The sequence below is a fragment of the Diospyros lotus genome, chromosome 4, assembly GCF_014633365.1.
Source record: "Diospyros lotus cultivar Yz01 chromosome 4, ASM1463336v1, whole genome shotgun sequence".
Taxonomy (NCBI): domain Eukaryota; kingdom Viridiplantae; phylum Streptophyta; class Magnoliopsida; order Ericales; family Ebenaceae; genus Diospyros; species Diospyros lotus.
In genome coordinates this window covers 10,029,863-10,050,809 of record NC_068341.1, presented here as the reverse complement: position 1 = coordinate 10,050,809, position 20,947 = coordinate 10,029,863, and the positions used below count along the sequence as shown (strand labels likewise).

The following is a 20,947-nucleotide window of genomic DNA, read 5'->3' as shown; positions in this document are numbered from 1 at the left end:
TGACTCTTGGTCTTACCAACAACCACTCAAATTATCATATGTGAAAATTTTTAATTATTTTATTATAAAATAAAAAAACCCTTAATATAGAGTTAAGAGACGAAAATTTTTCCGTCTCTGAACTCGAATGCTTCCACATATACTAAAATATAAATATTAACAAATTCTAAAATATAAATACCAATTATTTTATATTCTAAAATATGAATTATTTATATTCTAAAATATCAACTACTTTATTATTGCGCGCATGCTTTCACTTTTGATTATTTTGATTTCACGTCTTTTAATTTTGTACAAATAGAGATGGAATTAATTCCATCTTTAAGCTGAGGGCAGAGACGAAATTTTGTCTCTGGCTAGGGAAAAACATACAGTGATGAAAAACCAGAGACGAAAAAAATCCGTCTTTGATTCCGTCTCTAAAGCGGAGACGGTTAGACTACGTTCTCTTTGTTATTTTCAACTCATTTTTAATTTTTTAAAATAATGAAAATGCATTTTTAAAAACAAAAAAAAAATTGTAAAGAAAACTCAAAATAACCAAAAGTTATTTTAAGTGTTTTCATTCAAAACAAACTCTATACTCAAAACACATTTATTTATTTATTTATTCATATTTTATTATTGTAATGGAAAAAAATATTACAAAATTCATTAACTTTAAAATGCATATTTTTTTAATAATATATTAACATTAAATATTTTTAATTTACTGAATAATCAAATTTATTGAATAAAATATCATTAAAAATTATTTTCAAAATTTTAAAGAGAACACGTTTTTCTAATTTTCTGTTTTGAGAAATAGTTTTTCAAAATGACAAAGAGAATGCATTTTTAATTTTCTAAAAACAGACTATCAAAACAAAAAACTGAAAATGAATTCAAAACTCAAAATTGAAAAGTAAAAAGAACCCAAGCTTAATTTTTGTCTCTAAATCTGTCTCTTTTTTTCAAATCCGTCTATAAATTTGTCTTTATTAAACGAAAAAAATTCTTTCTCTAAAATTTGTTTCTAAAATTATTTTTTTTTTGAAGTGTTTTAATCCCTTTATGGGTGCCTTCGCAACCATTGGAAGAGGCTTGCAATCTACTAGGGGGAGCCTTCATAGGGCATTGCAGCCTTCGTAAAGCAACTAAAGACAGATATAGCCAAAGCGTTGGTGTAACTTGATGCCAAAACCTCGGACAAGCATTAACAATTCAAGCTGTGAAATGTCCTCCTCGATCACCAATTGGAATGCAACGAGAGGAAAATATTGGGGTTAGAAGATCCTCACCTACTTCCAATCTTGCCAGGGTTACCTTCTGTGTAGGGGGGAAATGACTCTATCTGACGGTCACCACCTTCACATCAAGAATTTTCACGCTAACCCTAAGATACTAGATATAGACTCGGCAACTAACCCAGGGGTTAGAGAAAGGTTGATCTAGTCAACCATTCTGCCCTAGGATGAAGCAAAAATTTTCAAGTAGGCTCTTGAGGACATGGATCAAGCCGAACACCTATTGATTAAGGTAAAAGCTTTGCGCCCTTTAATTTTAAGGCTTATTATTTTTTGGGAACTTTTTCTTGACATGATTACTTGAGCTCTACAAGGTGTTTAGGCCATGGTGGTGACGAATGTAGTTAATCGTGCTAGCCTTAAAAAGGGAGCTTTTGTAGTTAAGATGTTGGAATGCTAAGAAAAGTATTGGCAGCAAAAGCGTTGATAGTTTAGAGCCCTAGGGCATTGCGTAGGTGCCTTTTGTTAATGTGATTTGGTGTGACCTACATTTGTGGTTGGAGATTTTGTTTAGGCAATTCAACTCTACGCCTACATCTACAATTGGAAATCCTAAGATGTTTTGCTAAAGGAATAACCATGCATTGGCACAATGACTTGGCCTAGGGGGTAGTACAGGGCAATATCTCCATGAAAAAAAAATGTGTTCGCCAAGGGGAAACAATCCCTCTTGAAGATGTTTCTTGGCAATATGCTGATGTTTTTCATTATAACACGGTTCAATGTGACCTACATCCACGATTGAGACTGAAGGATAATTGTGCCCATGAGCATTTGGGCAATGGCCTTAGACGAAAATGGATGCCTTTATGCAGACAACTTGTCCATGTTAGGAGAATTGTGACTTCGGAATCTTGTTGGCAATTTCCTTTCTGATGGTTATCAATAGTTGATGCTGGTGCTGGGAGATGGCTACACCTAGGAGGATAATTACTATTTGTCTCGGGGAAATGGTCTATCCCTTGAAGTCTTACATCTAGGAAATGATAATTATATATGCTACGTGCCTGGGGTTGCTTCAGGAGGTTGATGCCTATAGAAACAATTACATGTGGACACCCTAAGTGTTGTGAGGGATACTTTCAAAGGTACTTTTTGAACGTTCCCTCATTTATTTCCATAATTGTTTGTTTGCTACTTAGTCTACAATTACATAAGCTATACAAGGGAAAGAAAACATTTTTTTAGGTGCATCTGTCTTCTTTCAATAGTGACAACTAAGAGTAGGCCACTTGGATATCTGGAGAGAGGTGCTCACTCATGGAGCTACATCTATAAGGTGATTTATGCTTTTCCTTTACTAGTTGGATAAGGTTGATTGAATGTTGGATGGATCTCTATCGTGGTACATATCTTTCCTCCATGGGAGGTGTAGAGACTTGCAAGATGCTTCCCTACTATCTCCATCGCAACCAAGGATATGAAGAAGAAATAACTATGGGAGACCACAGTCTAGGGAAAAGAAAAAGCTTTCACGAGCTGGCTTGGAATAGGTAACCCCCTCCCTGGCAATCTGAGTGTCGAGAGGGTCTTGTTAGCCTTCTTGATCACCATCGTCTCTCTCCTTCTGCATGTAGTTTGCAAGGGTAGTCAAGAGAGGAGATGTGTGTAGAATGTAGAGCTCGATAAATATGGGTAAATGCCTTTGTGATGGGAAAGGATAACCATGGGAAAATGGGCTTGTCGCAAGTCAGAAACATCATTGAGGACTATAAGGCCACCTTCGAGCTTTGTCTTTAACTTTGGGAGCTCCTGATATTCCATGATACATCTTCTAGTAGTCCACTTATTGGATGTTGAAACAATAGGAGTGGATTGTCTGGGAGGAGCTGTGAGGCATCATCTTTATTTGAAAGCTAGGGAATCTTTCACAAAGAGTATGTATAGTTGCCTTCTGCTTCCCGAGTGCTAGTCTGAGAGGCTTGAGTCCGTAGCCCCACATTTGGAGTGGCTTCGAAGACCTTGCATGATAATGACCTTCAAAGGCTGAGCTTTCTTGAAGAAACTAGTTTGGTTGTTGGGACTTCCTTGCATAAATCTAACAGAGGGTAGGAAAGCTTATGAAGAGCTTTGAAACAACCTTTCCTTTGAATTTTTGTACATTTACCACAAATGAAGTTAAATTGTTGTTATCAGATTATAACAATTAACATTTGTTTGTTTTAGAAAAACTCAGCAAGCAGTCAGAAGAACAAGGAGCGTCAATCTACCTTCTTGCCTTGTTTACCAAATCGGGGGGGGGGGAGAGGAAGTCATCTAGGGTAAAGACAGTCCACTGGTTTGGAAAAAGCTTTATTCGTAGGCTATGAAAGTTGTGGAGAAACCAGAAAGATGATGAATGTAATGGTATGTTGGGAGATCTTTTGCCTCAAAAGTAAATCTAAAAGACAACAAATAATTAGAGACACGAAAGGATTTCTCCTGCAGCCCTCTGATGCTTAAGTCATATAAGGTCTTCATGAAGAGCAAGATACAACAATAGTAAAAATGTTGTGCGAGAAGATGTATAATGAATTGGGGAGCGTTCACTATTGCTAGCAAATTGGCTTAGTTATGCATATTTGTGTTTGTCTTGGCTTATATCGTTTGTCTCTTCCTGTCTTGTCTTGTCTTGTCCCGAAACTAAAGAGTTGGGAGGGTTATTTATAGGCATCAAAGGGACAGTGACACGTGTGTGCAAGGGTACGGTGCGTCAATTTTCTTTCTTGAGAAATAACAATGCGTCTCCTCTTTCCTTGGTGTTGTCCTGAGGTTAATCTTGGAAATGATCTTCTGGAGAATCCCCCATCCCCCGTAGGGAAAGTCCCCTAAAAGGAAAAAAGCATGGAACAAGCAAGTCATATTGTCATGGAGCAATGTAAAGTAATGTAAAGGGGGGATGTGTCTCCTTAGGTTCCTCCCATGAGCATAGTTCGACTAAGGGAAACAATGATATACAAGTCCGAGAAGTTGGTCGCAGACGAATAATGGATGGATGATGATCTCTTAAGGGAATATGCTCCGACCTTGAGAAGGTTATTCTAAAATACGACTTTTTTTCAGGATTGCTAGCATATATATTGGTTGCTTTGGAAAGACTTTCCCTTAGAGCCTATGCCACAACAAGTAGGCAATGATCTTGATAAAAGTCTCACACACAAACACTATCTCTCTCTCTTTCTCTCTCTCTCTAAACTAGCGATTCTAGGGTTTTAGAGATTGAAACCTAGAATCACTTGGTTCCAAGTATTGGAACTTTAACAATCATCAAAGTTCTGGTCATTGGAATTCCGACTAGTGCAAGTTTTATGATCATTGGAAAGTTCTAGTGATTGGAATTTTGTTGGAGTTCCAAAGATTAGTGAGAAATAAAGAGAAATAAATAGATAGATTTGGTGCCGCTATCGTAATTTCGAAAATAGGTTTTGTAGAAGGGGAAAATGAGGACGAGACATGAGCAAGAAAATGAAGAGTATCTTGTCATTTTATCAAATTTAACAACTATATAATTATGGTAGGGGAAAATGATATTACATGGGATTTGAGGGAGATGTTTGTTATTTCTCAAATGCTAGGAGTGTTTGTGTTTTTTTTTTTTTTAAACTTTAGGCGTCTTATATGTAATTTACACTAAGTTATATTATTAAATAATAAAGAAAATTAAATTATTAAATTATGTTAAATTGCCAAAACAATCCCAACTTTCAACTGGTTTTCAATTTTATTCCCAACTTTTAATTTTTATAATTAAAACATCCAACTTTTACCTTACCTTCAATTGTATACCACCATCTATAATCGTTATTTTCTCTTTTTCTTTTTTTTTTTGCTAAGAAAGACATATGATGTGGCTTTTTAAAAAATTACGTGACAACCAAATTAAAATAAGTGAAAATTACAAAATGGCGTAGATGTCACTTTAACATGATCTGGTAACAATTGGAGAAAATCTCCAATTAAGGTTTTGCTCTATTCTAAGCAAATTGATGATCCTCGAAGGATGAGAGAGCTCCGGCAATTGTATGAAATAATCAGAAAATAGCATGGGGCGACCTAAGAATATTTCATTAAGAAGGAAAAAATATTGAATCTTTTTATATTTATTTTGCATAATGTACCAATTTTTAGTAGGCATCATCTAAACATCTAATTTGGTCCATCCTATTTAGTCATAGGAGGCATTTCAATTCATTTTATTCGGTCAATTTAATTTTTTAAAACAATAATATATATGTCAATAATTAATAATATTTGTAATAATAAACGAGAAATAGTACATACAAATTAAAGTGGATTCTAGAGACCTAATATTAAAAAAAATAAAACTTTAAATATAATTAACCACAATATTTATAAATTTATAATATATAATAAAATAAAATTAAACGGATTAACTCCAATGTAGAAATAGCATTTGAATTCAAACTAACTAGAGATATCTCAACACTCTTTTGCAAGAGACATTATGGCAAAGACGTTGTATTGAAGCCTATAAATAAAAATACATTGATACGCAGACCCATGGAAATTAATTTCCCAATTTGCCCTATATCATTATTCTTAATTAAACAAGAACTAAAAGTGTAATTAAAAAAGAATTACTGGCAGAGGAGAAGGATCTGAATCCCAAATTCCCAACAAAAGTAAAGCAGGGTTAAACGACAAGTCCAAAAACTAAAAATGTTTTCTTAAGCTGCTGCTGATCTTCAAATTTGCTCAACAACTCGCTGGATTTTGATATATAAATTCATCTGTCTCAAACAATGGGTTCCATCTCCACCTCTCCTCGCTTCTGATCAGTCGCAGCATGCATGGCCTTCTCCCCGGCGATCTTCTTGTCCTTCTTCGCGTCCTTGTAGATGAAGTACAGTATGATTTGTGCGATCCCAAGCAGGAAACCCACCACGTTCGGAATCTGCAGGTAATTAACTCAATCGATCACATCATCAACATATATATATATATATGGCGGATGGGCGGTAGACAAGAAAGAGAAGAAGAAACCGAAGAGACAATTAACGTTGGGATTGATTGATCACTTACAGCGATGTAGAAATCTTTGACGAAGAAGCCGTAGAAGAACCAGGATGTGGCGCAGAGCGTGAGGAAAAATGAAAGAGTGACCGGCAGGAACTCTACGCTCTTGGTTCTTATCACTTGCCCCTGCATACACAGCAGTTACTACATTTAGATGAGCTGTACACGTAATTAATTTGATTCCATAATTCCACATATATTTATTTCTCCTTTTAAAGAAAAAAAAAATCATTTTCAACTTATAAATTAAGCAACACCGTGTCATTATTACCCATATATATTCGGAATCGTAAATGGGTAACTTAGCTTTTATAAAATGTAAATATCATCGATCTTTGGTGAAGAATTACGTACCATGACGCAAAGAGGGGAAGCAAAAACAGCAAGGTTGACAGCGGCACAAATCGATCCCACCACGGTAACTTTGTTTGGGCCCTTAACGAATAGCAAAGTGAATAGCACCACGAAGCTCATGCACCCCACGTTAAACAGCAGAACCAACCTCATCGTGAAAAGCTACCACCATTCACCAAAAACAGTAATTAATACATTCTTCAGTCTTCATCATCATCATGATTATTACGTAAAATTAATTGTAAATTTTAGTCTTAATTTCTGTCATTTTATATATACCTTCTCCTTCTTGGGTGCGTATACGAAGTAGATTACAAGGTAGATTGTCTCTATGACGGTTCCGATGCCGTTGATGCTAACGATAAAAAATGCATTGGTCTTGACGATGGCGTAGTACAAGAGCAACACTGCACTGAAGAGTGCCACCGAATAGGGTATTGACTGGTACCCTTCTGATGTTTTTTTCTTGTAGATTTTATAAAATGTAGGCCTGTATCAGCAAACACCAAATAATCATCATCATCATCTAAAATTAATGTCTATGTTTGTAATTAATTATAATAATATTAATCGAACGTGCATTGAAGTAGAATATATAATTCAGGAGAGCTTACACGGGGGCCAAGAACACCAGGAAGGACACAACGTTACCTACGGAAGCAAGAAACCATTAAAGAGAAGATTGGAGATATATATATGTGTGTGTGTGTGTGTGTGTGTGTATTTAAATATGCCATTTGGTTGAAAGTAGTGAAAACAATTATGCATGCACCTAAGAGGCCGGAAATGAAAGCCAATTGATGGACGGTCAAGAGTGCCATTCTGCTGTTATGCGAATGCGAAGCTCTTCGCTGTGTTCGATCTGGGTAAATTAGGATTAAACTCCACTGCAGCTGTGAAGCCTCCACAGCGGCCTGCTGCTATATATACATGCAGCGAGCGAAGTGAATGCCAGCTGCTGATATATCTCTTCTCTTTTCAGGATTTTTATGGATGGATATTTGGTAGTTCTGGCAAGGACGAAGAGTTGGTTAATCTGGTTCTCAGGTTCCGTAATTAAGTTTGGTCATCACGCGTGTGTGAGATAGATAGAAATTAATTAGGCAATTCGGAGCTCGCTCTCGCCTGCCGAGATATCGATGCCCACCTCTCTTGTCACCTCCCCCTTCCAAATAACCCCCCCGGCCCTGCGTTTTTGGCTGGCCATGCATCCAAACAAATATAATTGCTGAAACCATTATCAACAACTGACGTCGGATTTTAACGGAGTTTAGATATTTCTAGTGTCTTGTAGCTGCTGGGTCTTGCTTTAATTTTATTATTTATCAAAGAAATAAATAACATTCTTTTATCGTGTTTTTAAATTTGTAATATATACAATTGCCAAAAATGAATTTTTTTTTTTATTGTTTATGAAAATCTCACTCGCCTTGAAGGAAATAAAAGATAACGGTATATTTTCTAAAAATATTGTGCAACTAAATAAATCACCAATCTACCACTTATTGAGATTATCGTCTTTGCGTAGTTTTACGTCGCTTGTGTCCTCAATTTTGATAGATAAAGTATTTGAAAATTTTGTCTCATTGTGCAAGATAAAAAATCGAACCCACGACTTAATAGTGCGAATCTCAATTTATCGTAAGTTAAAACACCACTTGACTTGTGCCCTGAAAATTAGTTTACCACTAGTTTAACTTTGATTAATAATTGTATTAGGCTAAAAAAGGTATCAAATTTAAATGTTACCCTTAACTCAGTATCAAAATAGATGTGCGCATTTAGTTTTAATTATATAATGAGGTTTAAACACATTTATGACCCCTCACTCAGGAGAGTTTTTCTAGTCTGTAAAGGGAAAAAAGAAAAATATATTAGTAAATTAATTATTGTTTAATAATAAATTGTTATTGCGGTAGTATATTTTTTGTTCAAACTACAGAGAAGGGCAATTATGCTAATACATCTCACAGCGGAAAAAGTTTGGGGGTTAGTCTATTAGACTTTAGTAAATTTTTAATACTCCTAACAAATTTTAATATTTAATATTTAATATTTATTTAAATCAATCCAGCCCCCATAAATTCCCAATCAAATCCCTCTCACAACCCATAGCCATTCATGTAACGAAAGCGAGAAGACAAAGTCGAGTGGCCATAACACCCCTGAAATTATGAACAATTTCGATGCATCAGATAGTGGGCTCCGGTTTGGCAATAAAGAGTCAAATCGTACGATGGAACCCATTGAGACTCAATTGGTACGAGGTTTTGGAAGCTTTGGGCAGGCAGATTTCTTGTCAACTGAAAGGCTGATTGATTGATGTTTCTGCTGTGTTTTATTGCCATTTTTGTACGACACTACAAGATCTCGATCTATTTCCAACCTGCTTGCCTAATGTGGGATGTAACATTTCAAAACGTGCCCTAATCACATGATGAACAGAGCCTTCCAAGGTCATCTTTAGTAGAAATTATCCGTCAAACTAAAATTTAAAGAGCCAACTCTTAATGATACTTTCTATCTGTCTTGTCTCTCATAAAAAAATTGTTAAGCTTTAAATTATTCGTTATAATTATGGGGCGAGAAATTACTTCATATACGTCTTATCATAACAACCAACAACCACAAATTTAGATTTGAGAGAAGACGGCCAACAACAAACAGCAGCAACAACAGTGGCGAAGAAAAATGAGTGTTGCAGGCGCATAGATAACTTGCAAACACCAGATCCAATAGTTGCGACGACGACGACAATAACAACGAACACCTCCAGTAGCGACGGTGACGACGTCTTTTTCTTGTGCAAAATCAACCTGGTTTGTGATTTAATATATATTTTGTATTTATTTTTGAATTAATTTATTGATGTTTTTTGTATTTGGTTATTGATTTGTATATATGATTATTAATTTTATATATACCTGTATTTGATTATTGATTATGTATATGTGTATCTGATTTTTGTGTGTATTTGATTATTCATTTTGTGTATGTATGTATTTGATTATTTATTTGTGTATTTAAAATAGTAGTAGTGAAAATTATAAAAAGTAAAGTTAATAAAATTGAAGTTTATTAATAAATAAATAAAATAGAGAGTGAAATAAAGAGTAGAATGAGTATGAATTGGAGCACGCATAATTTTTGAGACAGGCTAAAAATAAAAAACGAATTATTTATAATATAATAGTAAGTGAGATAGGAAGGTGGGTTGAAGATCTCCAATGGTAGCCTTTTCTCCTCGCCAAGCTAATTTATAAGCAAGTCGAGTTGGAGAAATCAGCTCCAACGGTGCTCCCTACACTTATTTTCACTCACCAAAAATTTGATGAGGTTCAAAAGGCTCGCAGTGTTGGCGACTTAGCCCTTCTCGCCATCTCTTTCCCTCTATCCCCCAACAACCAGCAACGCAAAGCCAGAGCAAGAAAGAAGACAGATGAAGAAGAACCAGGGTTGTAGATGCACAGCTTCTTGTTACGGACCCCAAATCTAAAACGGCGGCAACGAGCAGCAGCGGTGACAGAGACAACAACAATGATGAGTAGTAGCAGCAGTAGCAACAACTTCTTCTTCCTTTGGCGTCTTCAGCGACATCTTTTTCGGTTTTTTGATTTTTATATATTTTGTATTTATTTTAGTATTTGATTATTGATTTTGTATATGTGTGTATCTAATTATTTTGTATATTTAATTATTGATTTGTATATTTTATTATTTACATTATGCATTTGATTATTTTGTATATTAAGTTTTCAAAGATAATCTCATGTTTAGATTAAATGAATTTCTAAACAAAATATGACCACTTATCTAAATTAGAGATAATTGTGTTAAATATATTTATAGTTTTTTATACAAAATTATACATTAGTGAATTATCTCACTAAAGATCCAAATCATATAAAATTTGTAGCATATTTTTTCTAAATTATGTAATGTTTTGAACCTGATCCTAAAAATAGGTATCAAAGTTATTTAATTAGATTATTTATTGTGTATTTAATTAGATTATTCAATTTCTCTATAGTTTTTTTTTTTTGTGATTTTTGACGCAGGTTGATCAATTACCTTTTGTTTGTTATAGAAGGGGATAATGAACAATATTACATAAATTTGCTTAATGATAACTAGAATATTTCAAACAATTTGAATAAATAATAAATTTTTATAATATTGAACAAGACCCATTTTCATAATATTTTGAATTGTGAAAATATTTTAAACAATTTTGTTAAATAATTGTATTTAAAAAATATTAGTAAATTTATTTAAAAATATATTAAATATTATAAAAATATAATATTGTCATATTTATTATTAAATGATAAAATAAATAATAAATTTTTATAATAGTGAAAATTATAAGTAAGGTAAAATAAATAGAATTGAAGTTTATTAATAAATAAATAAAACATGGAGTGAGATAGAGAAGATGATAGGAAGTATAGTTGGAGCACACACAATTTTCGATACAAAATTAAAATTGAGAATAAATTGTTTATAATATAATAAGAAGTGAAATAGGAAGAACCCCATTGGAGATAGATTAATGCCTTTATCTAGTATGCCGAGTCTCGCTTATCTTATCTTAAAAAAGGTATGGCTAGTCTCTCGATAGTGTGATTGTTTAGGGATGGGTAATTGTGTTTAGTGAGGGCGTGATATCGTGTTTTGAGTTTTTTTTTTTTTTTATGACCCAAGTGTTTGAGATTTACCCAACTAATCATAAGAAAAGTGACATTCCCCTCTAGTTTTCTTTTTGGGTAAATGCGGATATGATCATAACTTATATACACTCAAAGTGAATTTTCATGAAATGACTACTCTTCCTGTAGACCTCACATTTAAGTCATGCAGATGGGACTCCCGAATGGGCGATAGGCATATTATAACCCTACCTCCACTTAGATGACTTGTCTTTCGGCCTTACTGTTACTTTTCAGTTAATGCTGCATTCCAGCAATAATTATGTCTTCCAAGACACCATAAGTATTCAATCCTCAGATTATCTTTTTTGTGCTTTACCGTTGCACCATGTCAGTGAAAACATGTTTTGAGTTTTCTTAATTATTCATGTGATTATTTATCCTTATTAATTAGGTTTAAGTGTAAAGAACTTTAAATATTATCATCAAAACTTAATAATATAGTATCTTCCAAATTTTATTAATAACTAAAAACTAACGAGTCTAATCTCATAATAGACACATGAGTTGTGTAACGCCCCATTTTCCCACAACGTGCATTACCTCGAGATTTTAGGAATATATATATTTTTTTTTCAACATCAAACACACAACATAAGTCTCTCGATACATATACCTTCATCATAATCGCTTCCCGTCAATCCTGATCGTACCTTCTTAGCATATCAAAATTTAATAATAAATAAACTAAGACAGGTATTAACAATCACATCAGTGGAAGCAAGATCAAAACATCAATGATATATAACCGACAATTCCTTTACAATAACCAAATCGATGTTTCACATGAAAATATCAAATATTTACATAACCTCTGTACATCGTAATCATAGACAAAACCTACGAAAACTAAACATAGCAGCTACATCTCGATGACATTCTTTCCGTTGGCGCCACTGCATTCACCTGGAACGTTTGAATATTCCAGGGATATAGTCCAAATTAGATGCTGAATCATCTAAGTGAGAGTTCAAAAATGTTTTCATGCAGGTATGGAAAATCATATACAAAATCGATAAATCCCGTCATGCACCAGCCTAAGAGAATCTCACATAGCACTTAACCCTAACCGAGGAAAATGCAATCTCTCTAAAGACGACACGACCACTTCGGCCCATTGGCAAAACAATCCTACTTAAGAGGGACAACCTCGACATATGAACCCGGGAACATTGTTGTTAAAATCCCGATTCTATGCGTACGATTTTATGATTTTACGATTCGAAGACCCCTAATCGATTCAAATCCCATGTAAAATCCAATTTGAGATAAAATCCTATAAAATCTCGATTTTACATATACGATTTTACGATTTTACGCTTCAGATATCCCTAAACGATTTTACGATTCAAAGACTTTCATTGATTTAAGTTGCAATTTAGAGGATGCTTCCAACGTCTCAATGTCACATAGCATCTGACATTGGAACTTATGCAATAAATTTTTATATTTTGCCTCTAAATTGGAACTTGATTTAACATTGATTGCATAAGTTCCAATGTCACATAACATCTAACATTAATTGCATAAGTTCCAATTTACTTGATTTAAATTATAATTTTTACTTGATTTAACATTGATTGCATAAGTAAATCAAGACAAACAAGTAATTAATTAATGGACCACCAAACCCCAAATCGGGATTTTACTTGATTTAATCAATGTTAAATCAAGAAAAAAATGCAATATAAATTTAATGGAAGACGTTGAAAGAATCCTCTAAAGAATTTTAAGCTATATTTTACTTCTAAATTACCTATATTTTGCCTCTAAATTGCCTATACCAACCGTTAGTTTTTGAGCTATATTTTGGAAGTATCATTTTTTGAACTATAATAAGGAATAATCAGGTTATTAAAAGATATTAATTCATTTTCTACAAAATTATGTTATTATAAACATATATTTACAAAAATTGAAGGGTATTTTTAATTATCTCTAAAATCTTACGATTTTACGATTCGATTTTATGGACACTTTTTCGATCCCACTTAAAATCCCGATTTTAACAACCTTGCCCGGAATCACCCCATTGTCATTGTTAGGCTTTACGTTCCAACTCAAAAGCATTCCAAAACCCAACGCAACCCTAGCCCCAAGAGTGTCACATTAGCACTATCCTCGGAATCGGCGTCACCTCGGCATTAATGCTATTGTTCAAAGGATCCTGGGGTGGTGTCCACTCGCAGCCCCGCCACTTGAGCCAACAACCAGGGTGGTGTCCACTCTCAGCCCCGCCACTTGGGTCCCGTAGGGTGAAGTCCGTCTTAGCCCCATTCCAAGTGGGTCACTTAGCATTAATCCTAGGTACGCATCCCGAGTGCTGTCACTCTGGGCTATGTCACAAGTTACCAACCTACGTCCCACATGGACGACACAAAACAAGCCAATGCCGAAAAATCATAACATGCATAAAATCAACATCTCAATGTATGCAATTTACCATACGAAATTCAATGCATGTGTAAATAACTGTTTGGACAACCATAATACACCAAGCCATAGGGATGAGCATTCACAGTAAACCATTCACATGTCACTCAAGGTCCTTTCGGGTAGAACCACTCATAAGTCAAAACAAAGTTGGGGACGAACACTCACTTTATAACTCAACTTTCTTGAAGAGTGCGAGTCGCCTCGATTTGCGTGCCTGACCTTGATTCTCGTGCTTGACGCTTTTATACTTCAACCTCAAGCTTCAACGATACCCTAGTCACCACGTTTATTCAAAATCATATCAATATCTATTTTTTCAATTTTTTCATAATTTCTTCCTATTTTCTTTATATTTCTCCTCAAAAATTCTAATAAATACCTACTCAAGATTTTTTCTCGATTTCTCTTCATAACAATTCATAAATAAATAATTCCTAACTCCCAAAATTTTCTAAGGATTTTCCAATACCTCTTCCTATTTTTCATAAGCCTTATTTACTTTGAAAATTACAAAATGACCATTTTCTCCAACATTTTTCTAAATTTTCTTCCACCATAATTCATAATTTATTTTTTTTCTTAAAATAAAAAAAATTCAAAATTACCTGAGGTCTCACGCGCGAGCGCGTGGCTGACTGGTTTGGGCTGGCGCGTGGCAGTCACGCGCCACCGTCTTCTACCTTGAGCCGGCCGCCAGCGGTTGCTCCGATCACCTCGAAACCGGTACCCTCCGGAAGCCCTTGAGAAGTCGATCCTATCCCCACCGGTTTTAGGCTGAAAGGCCACCGGAAAGCCCTCCAAATGGCCGGTTACAGGCGACGGTAGGCGGTCCGCCTAGCCATTTCCGGCCACCTTCGAAATACCCTCAAAACACCTCGAAACCTCACCAAAATTTCCAGAAACGCTCCTCTCGCCTCAAGGATCAAAAGCCCCTTATTGGCTTCCCTCGATTCGCTCTTAAACTTGAGCGATTTGGTGCTTCAAATTCGGCCGAAACCCTTGACTATTTATAGCCCAAATCCGACCCCACGTGGCCGATTTTCGGCCAAAGCTTCTTCCTCACGCCTCCTAGGCCACCCTAGGCCACTCCCCAATCGATCCTAGGCTGCCAAATGGCCGGATTTTCCAGCCAAATCTATGGCCAAATCGGCCATGCTTGTACAATTTTCTAAAAATTGCACTTTGGCCCTTTGAAATTTCTCTTTTGCATTTTGGCCCTTAACCTCAAGCCCCTGACTTTTCTAATACTCTCACTAAGACCCTCAAGATTAGAACTTCTCATTTCTCCCTTAAAATTTTTGAAAATTTACCGTTTTGACATTCCTCGGGCATTTTTAGAAAATTACACTTAGGCCCGATTGATTTATTTGACCTTAAATCCACTCGATTCAACCTGAAACCACTTAAGGGTTGTTCTATACATCGAATACTAGTCCTTGACACTCTCCGTTGACTTTTTGGACGTTGTTTACAGCAATTCGGTAATACGACCTATTGGGCAGCTGTATTTTTGCTGTACCGAAAACTGTTCCCGATCTCATTTCTTTTATCACTAAAAATCATAATTTTAATTACTCATCGATACTATACCATTTTCCTTGGCTATCTAGGGTCCGAGGTACTCCCTCTGATTAATTCCGTCATCCAAAGCTGTGTTAGTGTGCCCTATAGTCTTATTTTTCCCAAAATTCTAATTATACCCTTTATCAAATATCATTTTTTTATCCTCAGAATTATTCTCGGGTGTTACAAGTTGAGTCTCATCTCAATTGAAAACGAGAATTTCTTAATATATGACTTATCACTTTTTTAAGTTTTTATCTAAAAAAAGGATAAGGCAATTGCTTGTATGGTATTTTCTTATGTAATTTATATGTTTAAAACATTGGTTCAATACATTATCCAAATATCTTAAATATATTCAAGTTCACTCAATAATTAAAAATATAACGTTTAGTTCTTGATGTACAAAATATTAAAATTCGATATCTTAACTATTAAAAATAATTATTTTAAGTATTTAACATGACATAACGTTATCCCGTGCATAAACACACTCATTTTTGGAGTAAACACCACGCTGGCGAGATAAATTAGATTAGACTTAATATATAAATATGATATTTGATCTCTCAATAATTAAAAAATTTGACATTTAATTTCTCAACAATTTAACATTTGGTCTGATATAAAAAAAAAGGACTAAATTTGATAAGAAAAGACCCAAACTTCTTAAGAAATACATAAAAATTCCATTAACAAGACCAAACAATATTTAAAAAGGATCTAAAAATAATAAAAATTACCTAAATTTCATAAAAAAATACCTATAAATATTCAAAAATTTGATGGGTTTATTTTTTCACTTTTTATTTAAGATCTCATTTGACTGTTTGTGAACAAAATTTATAAATTTAATAAAGTTTTTGTTGTTTTTCATTTGAATTCTAGTTATCACAGTTTCCAAACTTTCCGTTGGGTCTTTTTATTAAATGTGGTCTTTTTTTTTTTGAATGTTTTTAGATATTTTCTATGAAATTTTTAGGTCCTTTTATGAAATTTAAGATTGTTAAAAATATTTTTAAGTCCTTTTTTTATGAAATTTAGATTTTAAAAAAATATTTTTAGATATTTTTATAAAATTTAGATTTTTATTAGTAAATTCATTTTTTTTTTCATATAAGGACTAAATGTCAAATTTGTTAATTGTTGAGATATCTATTATCATATTTATGTATTAATTCTAATCTGACGTGTCTCGCTGATGTGGCATAGATAACGGTTTCGTTTACTTTCAGTTACAGAAAAGGCTTAAAGCAACAATTTTTAATAGTTAAGAAATCGAATTTGAATATTTTGTACATTAAAGACCAAACTCAATATTTTTTAATTATTGAAGATACACCGTATATATTAAGTCTTGTCTATATTATGTATCATTCACCTTTTTTATAGAAAAAAGAAAAATCATTTTATCAAATTTATATAAGATAATTATTTCAAAAACAATACGACAATGATAATTTTGATGAATTATTGATTTGAAGCGATGAAATAAATTAAACGCTGTCGGATCATTTGTCCAAAATTACAGTTGATCTTTGGGATTGCGTAAGAATATCTAGCGAACAATTGATATTAACGTAAAATATCTATCATGGTGTTGAGATTGGTAAAACAATCGATTTGGTTTTACGTTACATAATCAAATATCATAGCGGTTTGGCATTTTTGTTCATAAGATGTAACAAGAGGAAAGGTTCTGGCCATTTTGGAATACATGGTCGCCAAGGGATTTGCCACATTTGTTTTTCTTTTTTCTTTTTGAAATAAATTTATTTGTTAAAATACGTGATAGGTCATTTTTAATTATCTTATAATTTTTGATAACTTATAAATTTTATTTAATAAACATATAAAAATATATCTAATAGTATAAAACACATTTTATTCAAATATTTTTATCAATTTAAAAGCATTACAGCTTAAAAAGATTTACAGAGCTTTTGAGTACAAGCCCTTAAAAAGCTTTCTTTAAAAATATGCATAGCCAAACAAGCTCCTAAGAATCTTTAGAACTTTAAGTTCGAATTTTAATATTTGCAAATTATTTGTAACATGCTGCTGGATTTGGTTCTTTTGTTATTTATTATTTTTGACGAGTTATACTTTAGTTATACTTTTGAACGAAATAATACGAATACATTGTGCCTGTCAAATTGAAAAGAAAATGACCGACCTAAAATTTTCCCGCCAATTTCCGGTATGAAATCAAATCCTTCCCCCGATTCAAAGGGCCTGTAAATTGTACACGACTACGTGTTCTCTCTGTAGTTGTTGTTGTTGTTGCTACTGCTAGTGCTCCTGCGCTCTTTCTATCTTTCTTTGAATTATTCTATCGATCATCGTCATCAAATTCCTTACCGAAATTCCCGAGGAGCCTCCGACGATCATCGGTAATTAAAGCATCCTTATCACTCTTCGTTTAGCTAAATCTTAGTTTTATTTTTGTGATAATTTTATTCAAATTAGCAGACAGTTTATATATCTGGACTGAATTAAAGTTTTCCTGTAATCACTAGACCGGAGTGTTCGAATCTCCTTGCGGGGAAGGATTTGTCTTCTTTTATGGTTGAAGCAGGATAGCTATTCATTCCTATTTCCGCTATACTTTCGGTTCCAGTAGGCAGGCTTTTTTCGTTTTCTTTTTCTGGATTCGGATCAGCTTTAGTACATCCATTAGATGCGAAGTGTTTCGTTCTCTTTAGATGAAGGGATTTGTTCTTCCAGATCTGGAGTTGGCACACTTGTTCAATCTGTTTTTTTGCCTCATGTGCTCACATGAATGTTATTGCGATTTCTTTCTCCTTACACTGCTTTTCCGCATCCTATAAATGCCTTGCAACGTGACCTTTGCTTTTCCACTGCCAGTGCATCCCGGATTTAGAATGATAGGATCAGGTGTGTTCAAGCTGGACTGACGTGTTTGATTTCTGTAATATATGCTCTTTTTGTTATCTATTGTTTTATAATCGCATTTCCTTTCTGATTCATGCGGTCTTTTGTAGGCTGAATTGCCCGTGTGTTTGAATTGAGGCTCATTAGTGGGCAGACTTGTAGATTGTTCATTATTATGCTTTGGTCCCACATGTAAAGGCCTAAAGGGAAAATTAAGCTTATGCCTTCCTTTCTGAAACAGAAGAAGGTACCAATTCTTCATCTTTTCTGCTTTTACTCGATTTGATTGTTCAACTGTCTAAATCAACAAACAAAATTGACAACCACAACCTGATGGGAAAAAAGCTCAAAATATGTTACATATTTAGATTAGAGAACTCATTACAGTAGGAGCAGGACTGGAAGATATAAATTGTTACGCAGGTTAACTGCTTCCTCTCTGTTACATTCATTACTCTGATTCAACAAACACTGGAAAAATAAAAGAAAAAGTGAACACAATACCAGCTTCAAAGAAATGCATTTTATTTATTGATATGCATCTTCTCTCATTATAAAATTTGCCCATGATACATCTTACTGCAACTTCAATGGAACTTTAGATTCTTTGGAATCCTGTCAGATAGAAAATAAGACATAGGAAGGATAAAAGAAGCATTAGTTGTTTAAAACATTGATGCATATATAAACAAATTATGATGTTATTTTTATAATTTGGGGCAGTTTATTACAAGGAACCTTAATTATATTTTACACCAATTCTCGGATCCACTTAATCACAACTATAACTTGCTCTCCACTTTATGTTAACCATGCACATACCAACACTAGACTTAGGGAGCGGACAAATATTTTAAATTGCGTAAGTTGAAGGAATCGAACTTCCAGCTTCTCTTCCAGATAAGTTACAGCAAGCAGTGCAACATTTGACTTTGTTTTCATACATACAAGGCTAAGGAGAATGTGGCGATTGCCTTTTTGATTCACACCTAGATCTTCGCGGTACAAAGGGCTTCTTATTCTTCCTCCTCCTCCTCCTCCTCCCTTTTTATTTTCCCATATAAATGCTGCTAAACATTTATCTAGTTCCAAGAAGTATTGTTGTGAGCACAAGCTGGGGAAATGAGGGGTTACAGAGGAATGTGGACATTCAATAAAAAAATATGACGCCTCAATATGTGATCCTTATCAAGACAAGAATCACCATCTAATTTATTAAATTTATATGCAATGAGGTGGTCGGAGCATTAAAGATAGGACCATGTGCATGTGATCTAAAACAAGCAGGATTAGATTTCATGTGGTTTTCATTTGGGATGTTGAGTAGGCGTGATAGATTTTTATAAATTATCACTGCACTTAACCATAGTTTTTTCTCACTTTTGGAGGGGTTTCAGTACCTGGTACGTAGGTTTAATTACCACTGGATATCACAAAGTTACCTAAAAAAAACTTGAAAATAATTTTCAATTCTAGACGTAGAAAGGGGGAAGTTTCTTTTAAACAATTTATGGTTTCTAATGAGTCTTTGGAATGATATTCTATTATATCTCATTCACAATGTTCTGAAATTCTTGACTGGTCGTTTAGTGCTGTTTCTAGTATTTTTTTCTTTCTGATAAACATCATATTTTTCCAAATTTAATTTACATGTATCACTGTATCTGGTAGACACTCAACCTGGTGGACTTCTAGTTATTGGCTCAAGTAGCCAATGGGCCAGGGATAGTACTCAACTGAACTGAAGGTATGCATAAATTTCTTAGTATGGTAGATGGTTGAATATTGTGGCAAAACATCCTAGCTCAATACAAGGAAGACTCCCATTTACAAAAGAAGTTAGTTACTAGAGCCATATGATGAAATATCAAACAAGAATCTACGAGAGCTTCAATGCACGGACACTATAATTGTAGTAGCCAGAGAGAAGGTTACCATCAATTATCTTCTACCACTTCTCCCTGTAGACCTGTAATTGGGCAAAGGTATTTTGTCAGATTCAATTTGTATGATGTCCTTCACAAGGATCTCATAATGGCGCTTCACTTCCTCCACCGTCTTCCCACCCACAGCCCTGGCTATGTTTTGCCAGCGATCTGGGGTGTCCTTGTCGAAGAAGGCTAGAGCCTCTTCAAATTGCTTGTTCTCCCTCCGTGTCCAAGAAGTGACAGAACTTGATGCCATTTCTATTAGTGGGTGAAAATGTAGGTAGTGGTAGTCAAGATGAGTTTTGAGTGTGGGAAGAAGATCAACTGGCCATGCAGTTTGGAATTGAAGTGAAAAAGAGTGAAACAGTCAGCAAAACCTAGAAAGCAGCAGAGAGCTGCCTCAGTCAAGGGAGAAGACTGGAGTCAAGGGGATGGTATGGGGTGGATATTGCCATGGCAGCTGCTTATAAAGGCAAGGTGGTGGGAGGAGCAAGTTGGCCAATATATATTATATTCATCTTTACAGGAGGTATAAAAAGGAGGCTAGGAGGTTGGAAGAGAATCAGTGGAGCGTCCTTAGGGCAAGCTCTTTACCAATTCTTGAAATGTCTCCCTCTCTTTTGTCATTTTATAATATCATCAGCAAGTGGATTTCCTAGAGAATAGGCCCTGGTAGTGGGGGATTAGATCCCCCAATTCCAGGCGTACTCAGTGAGATAGATGCGCCAACAAAATGAATTTCTACCCCTATAAAATA

General features: G+C 34.4%; 2 protein-coding genes across 2 annotated transcripts; both read right to left on the bottom strand.

Annotated features, from left to right (window-relative positions):
* Positions 1 to 6,024: 6,024 nt before the first annotated feature.
* LOC127799659 (bidirectional sugar transporter NEC1-like) lies at positions 6,025 to 7,480 on the bottom strand. Its single transcript, XM_052333880.1, has 6 exons — positions 7,432 to 7,480; positions 7,274 to 7,310; positions 6,939 to 7,149; positions 6,660 to 6,821; positions 6,312 to 6,431; positions 6,025 to 6,183 (listed from the first exon to the last, which is right to left on the bottom strand). Exons 1-6 carry the CDS (start codon positions 7,478 to 7,480, stop codon positions 6,025 to 6,027), a joined length of 738 nt encoding a protein of 245 aa, XP_052189840.1.
* A 12,385-nt stretch (positions 7,481 to 19,865) lies between these two features.
* Positions 19,866 to 20,624, bottom strand: LOC127800242 (protein RADIALIS-like 4). Its single transcript, XM_052334750.1, has one exon. It carries the CDS (start codon positions 20,444 to 20,446, stop codon positions 20,204 to 20,206), a length of 243 nt encoding a protein of 80 aa, XP_052190710.1. The 5' UTR covers positions 20,447 to 20,624; the 3' UTR covers positions 19,866 to 20,203.
* Positions 20,625 to 20,947: the final 323 nt, after the last annotated feature.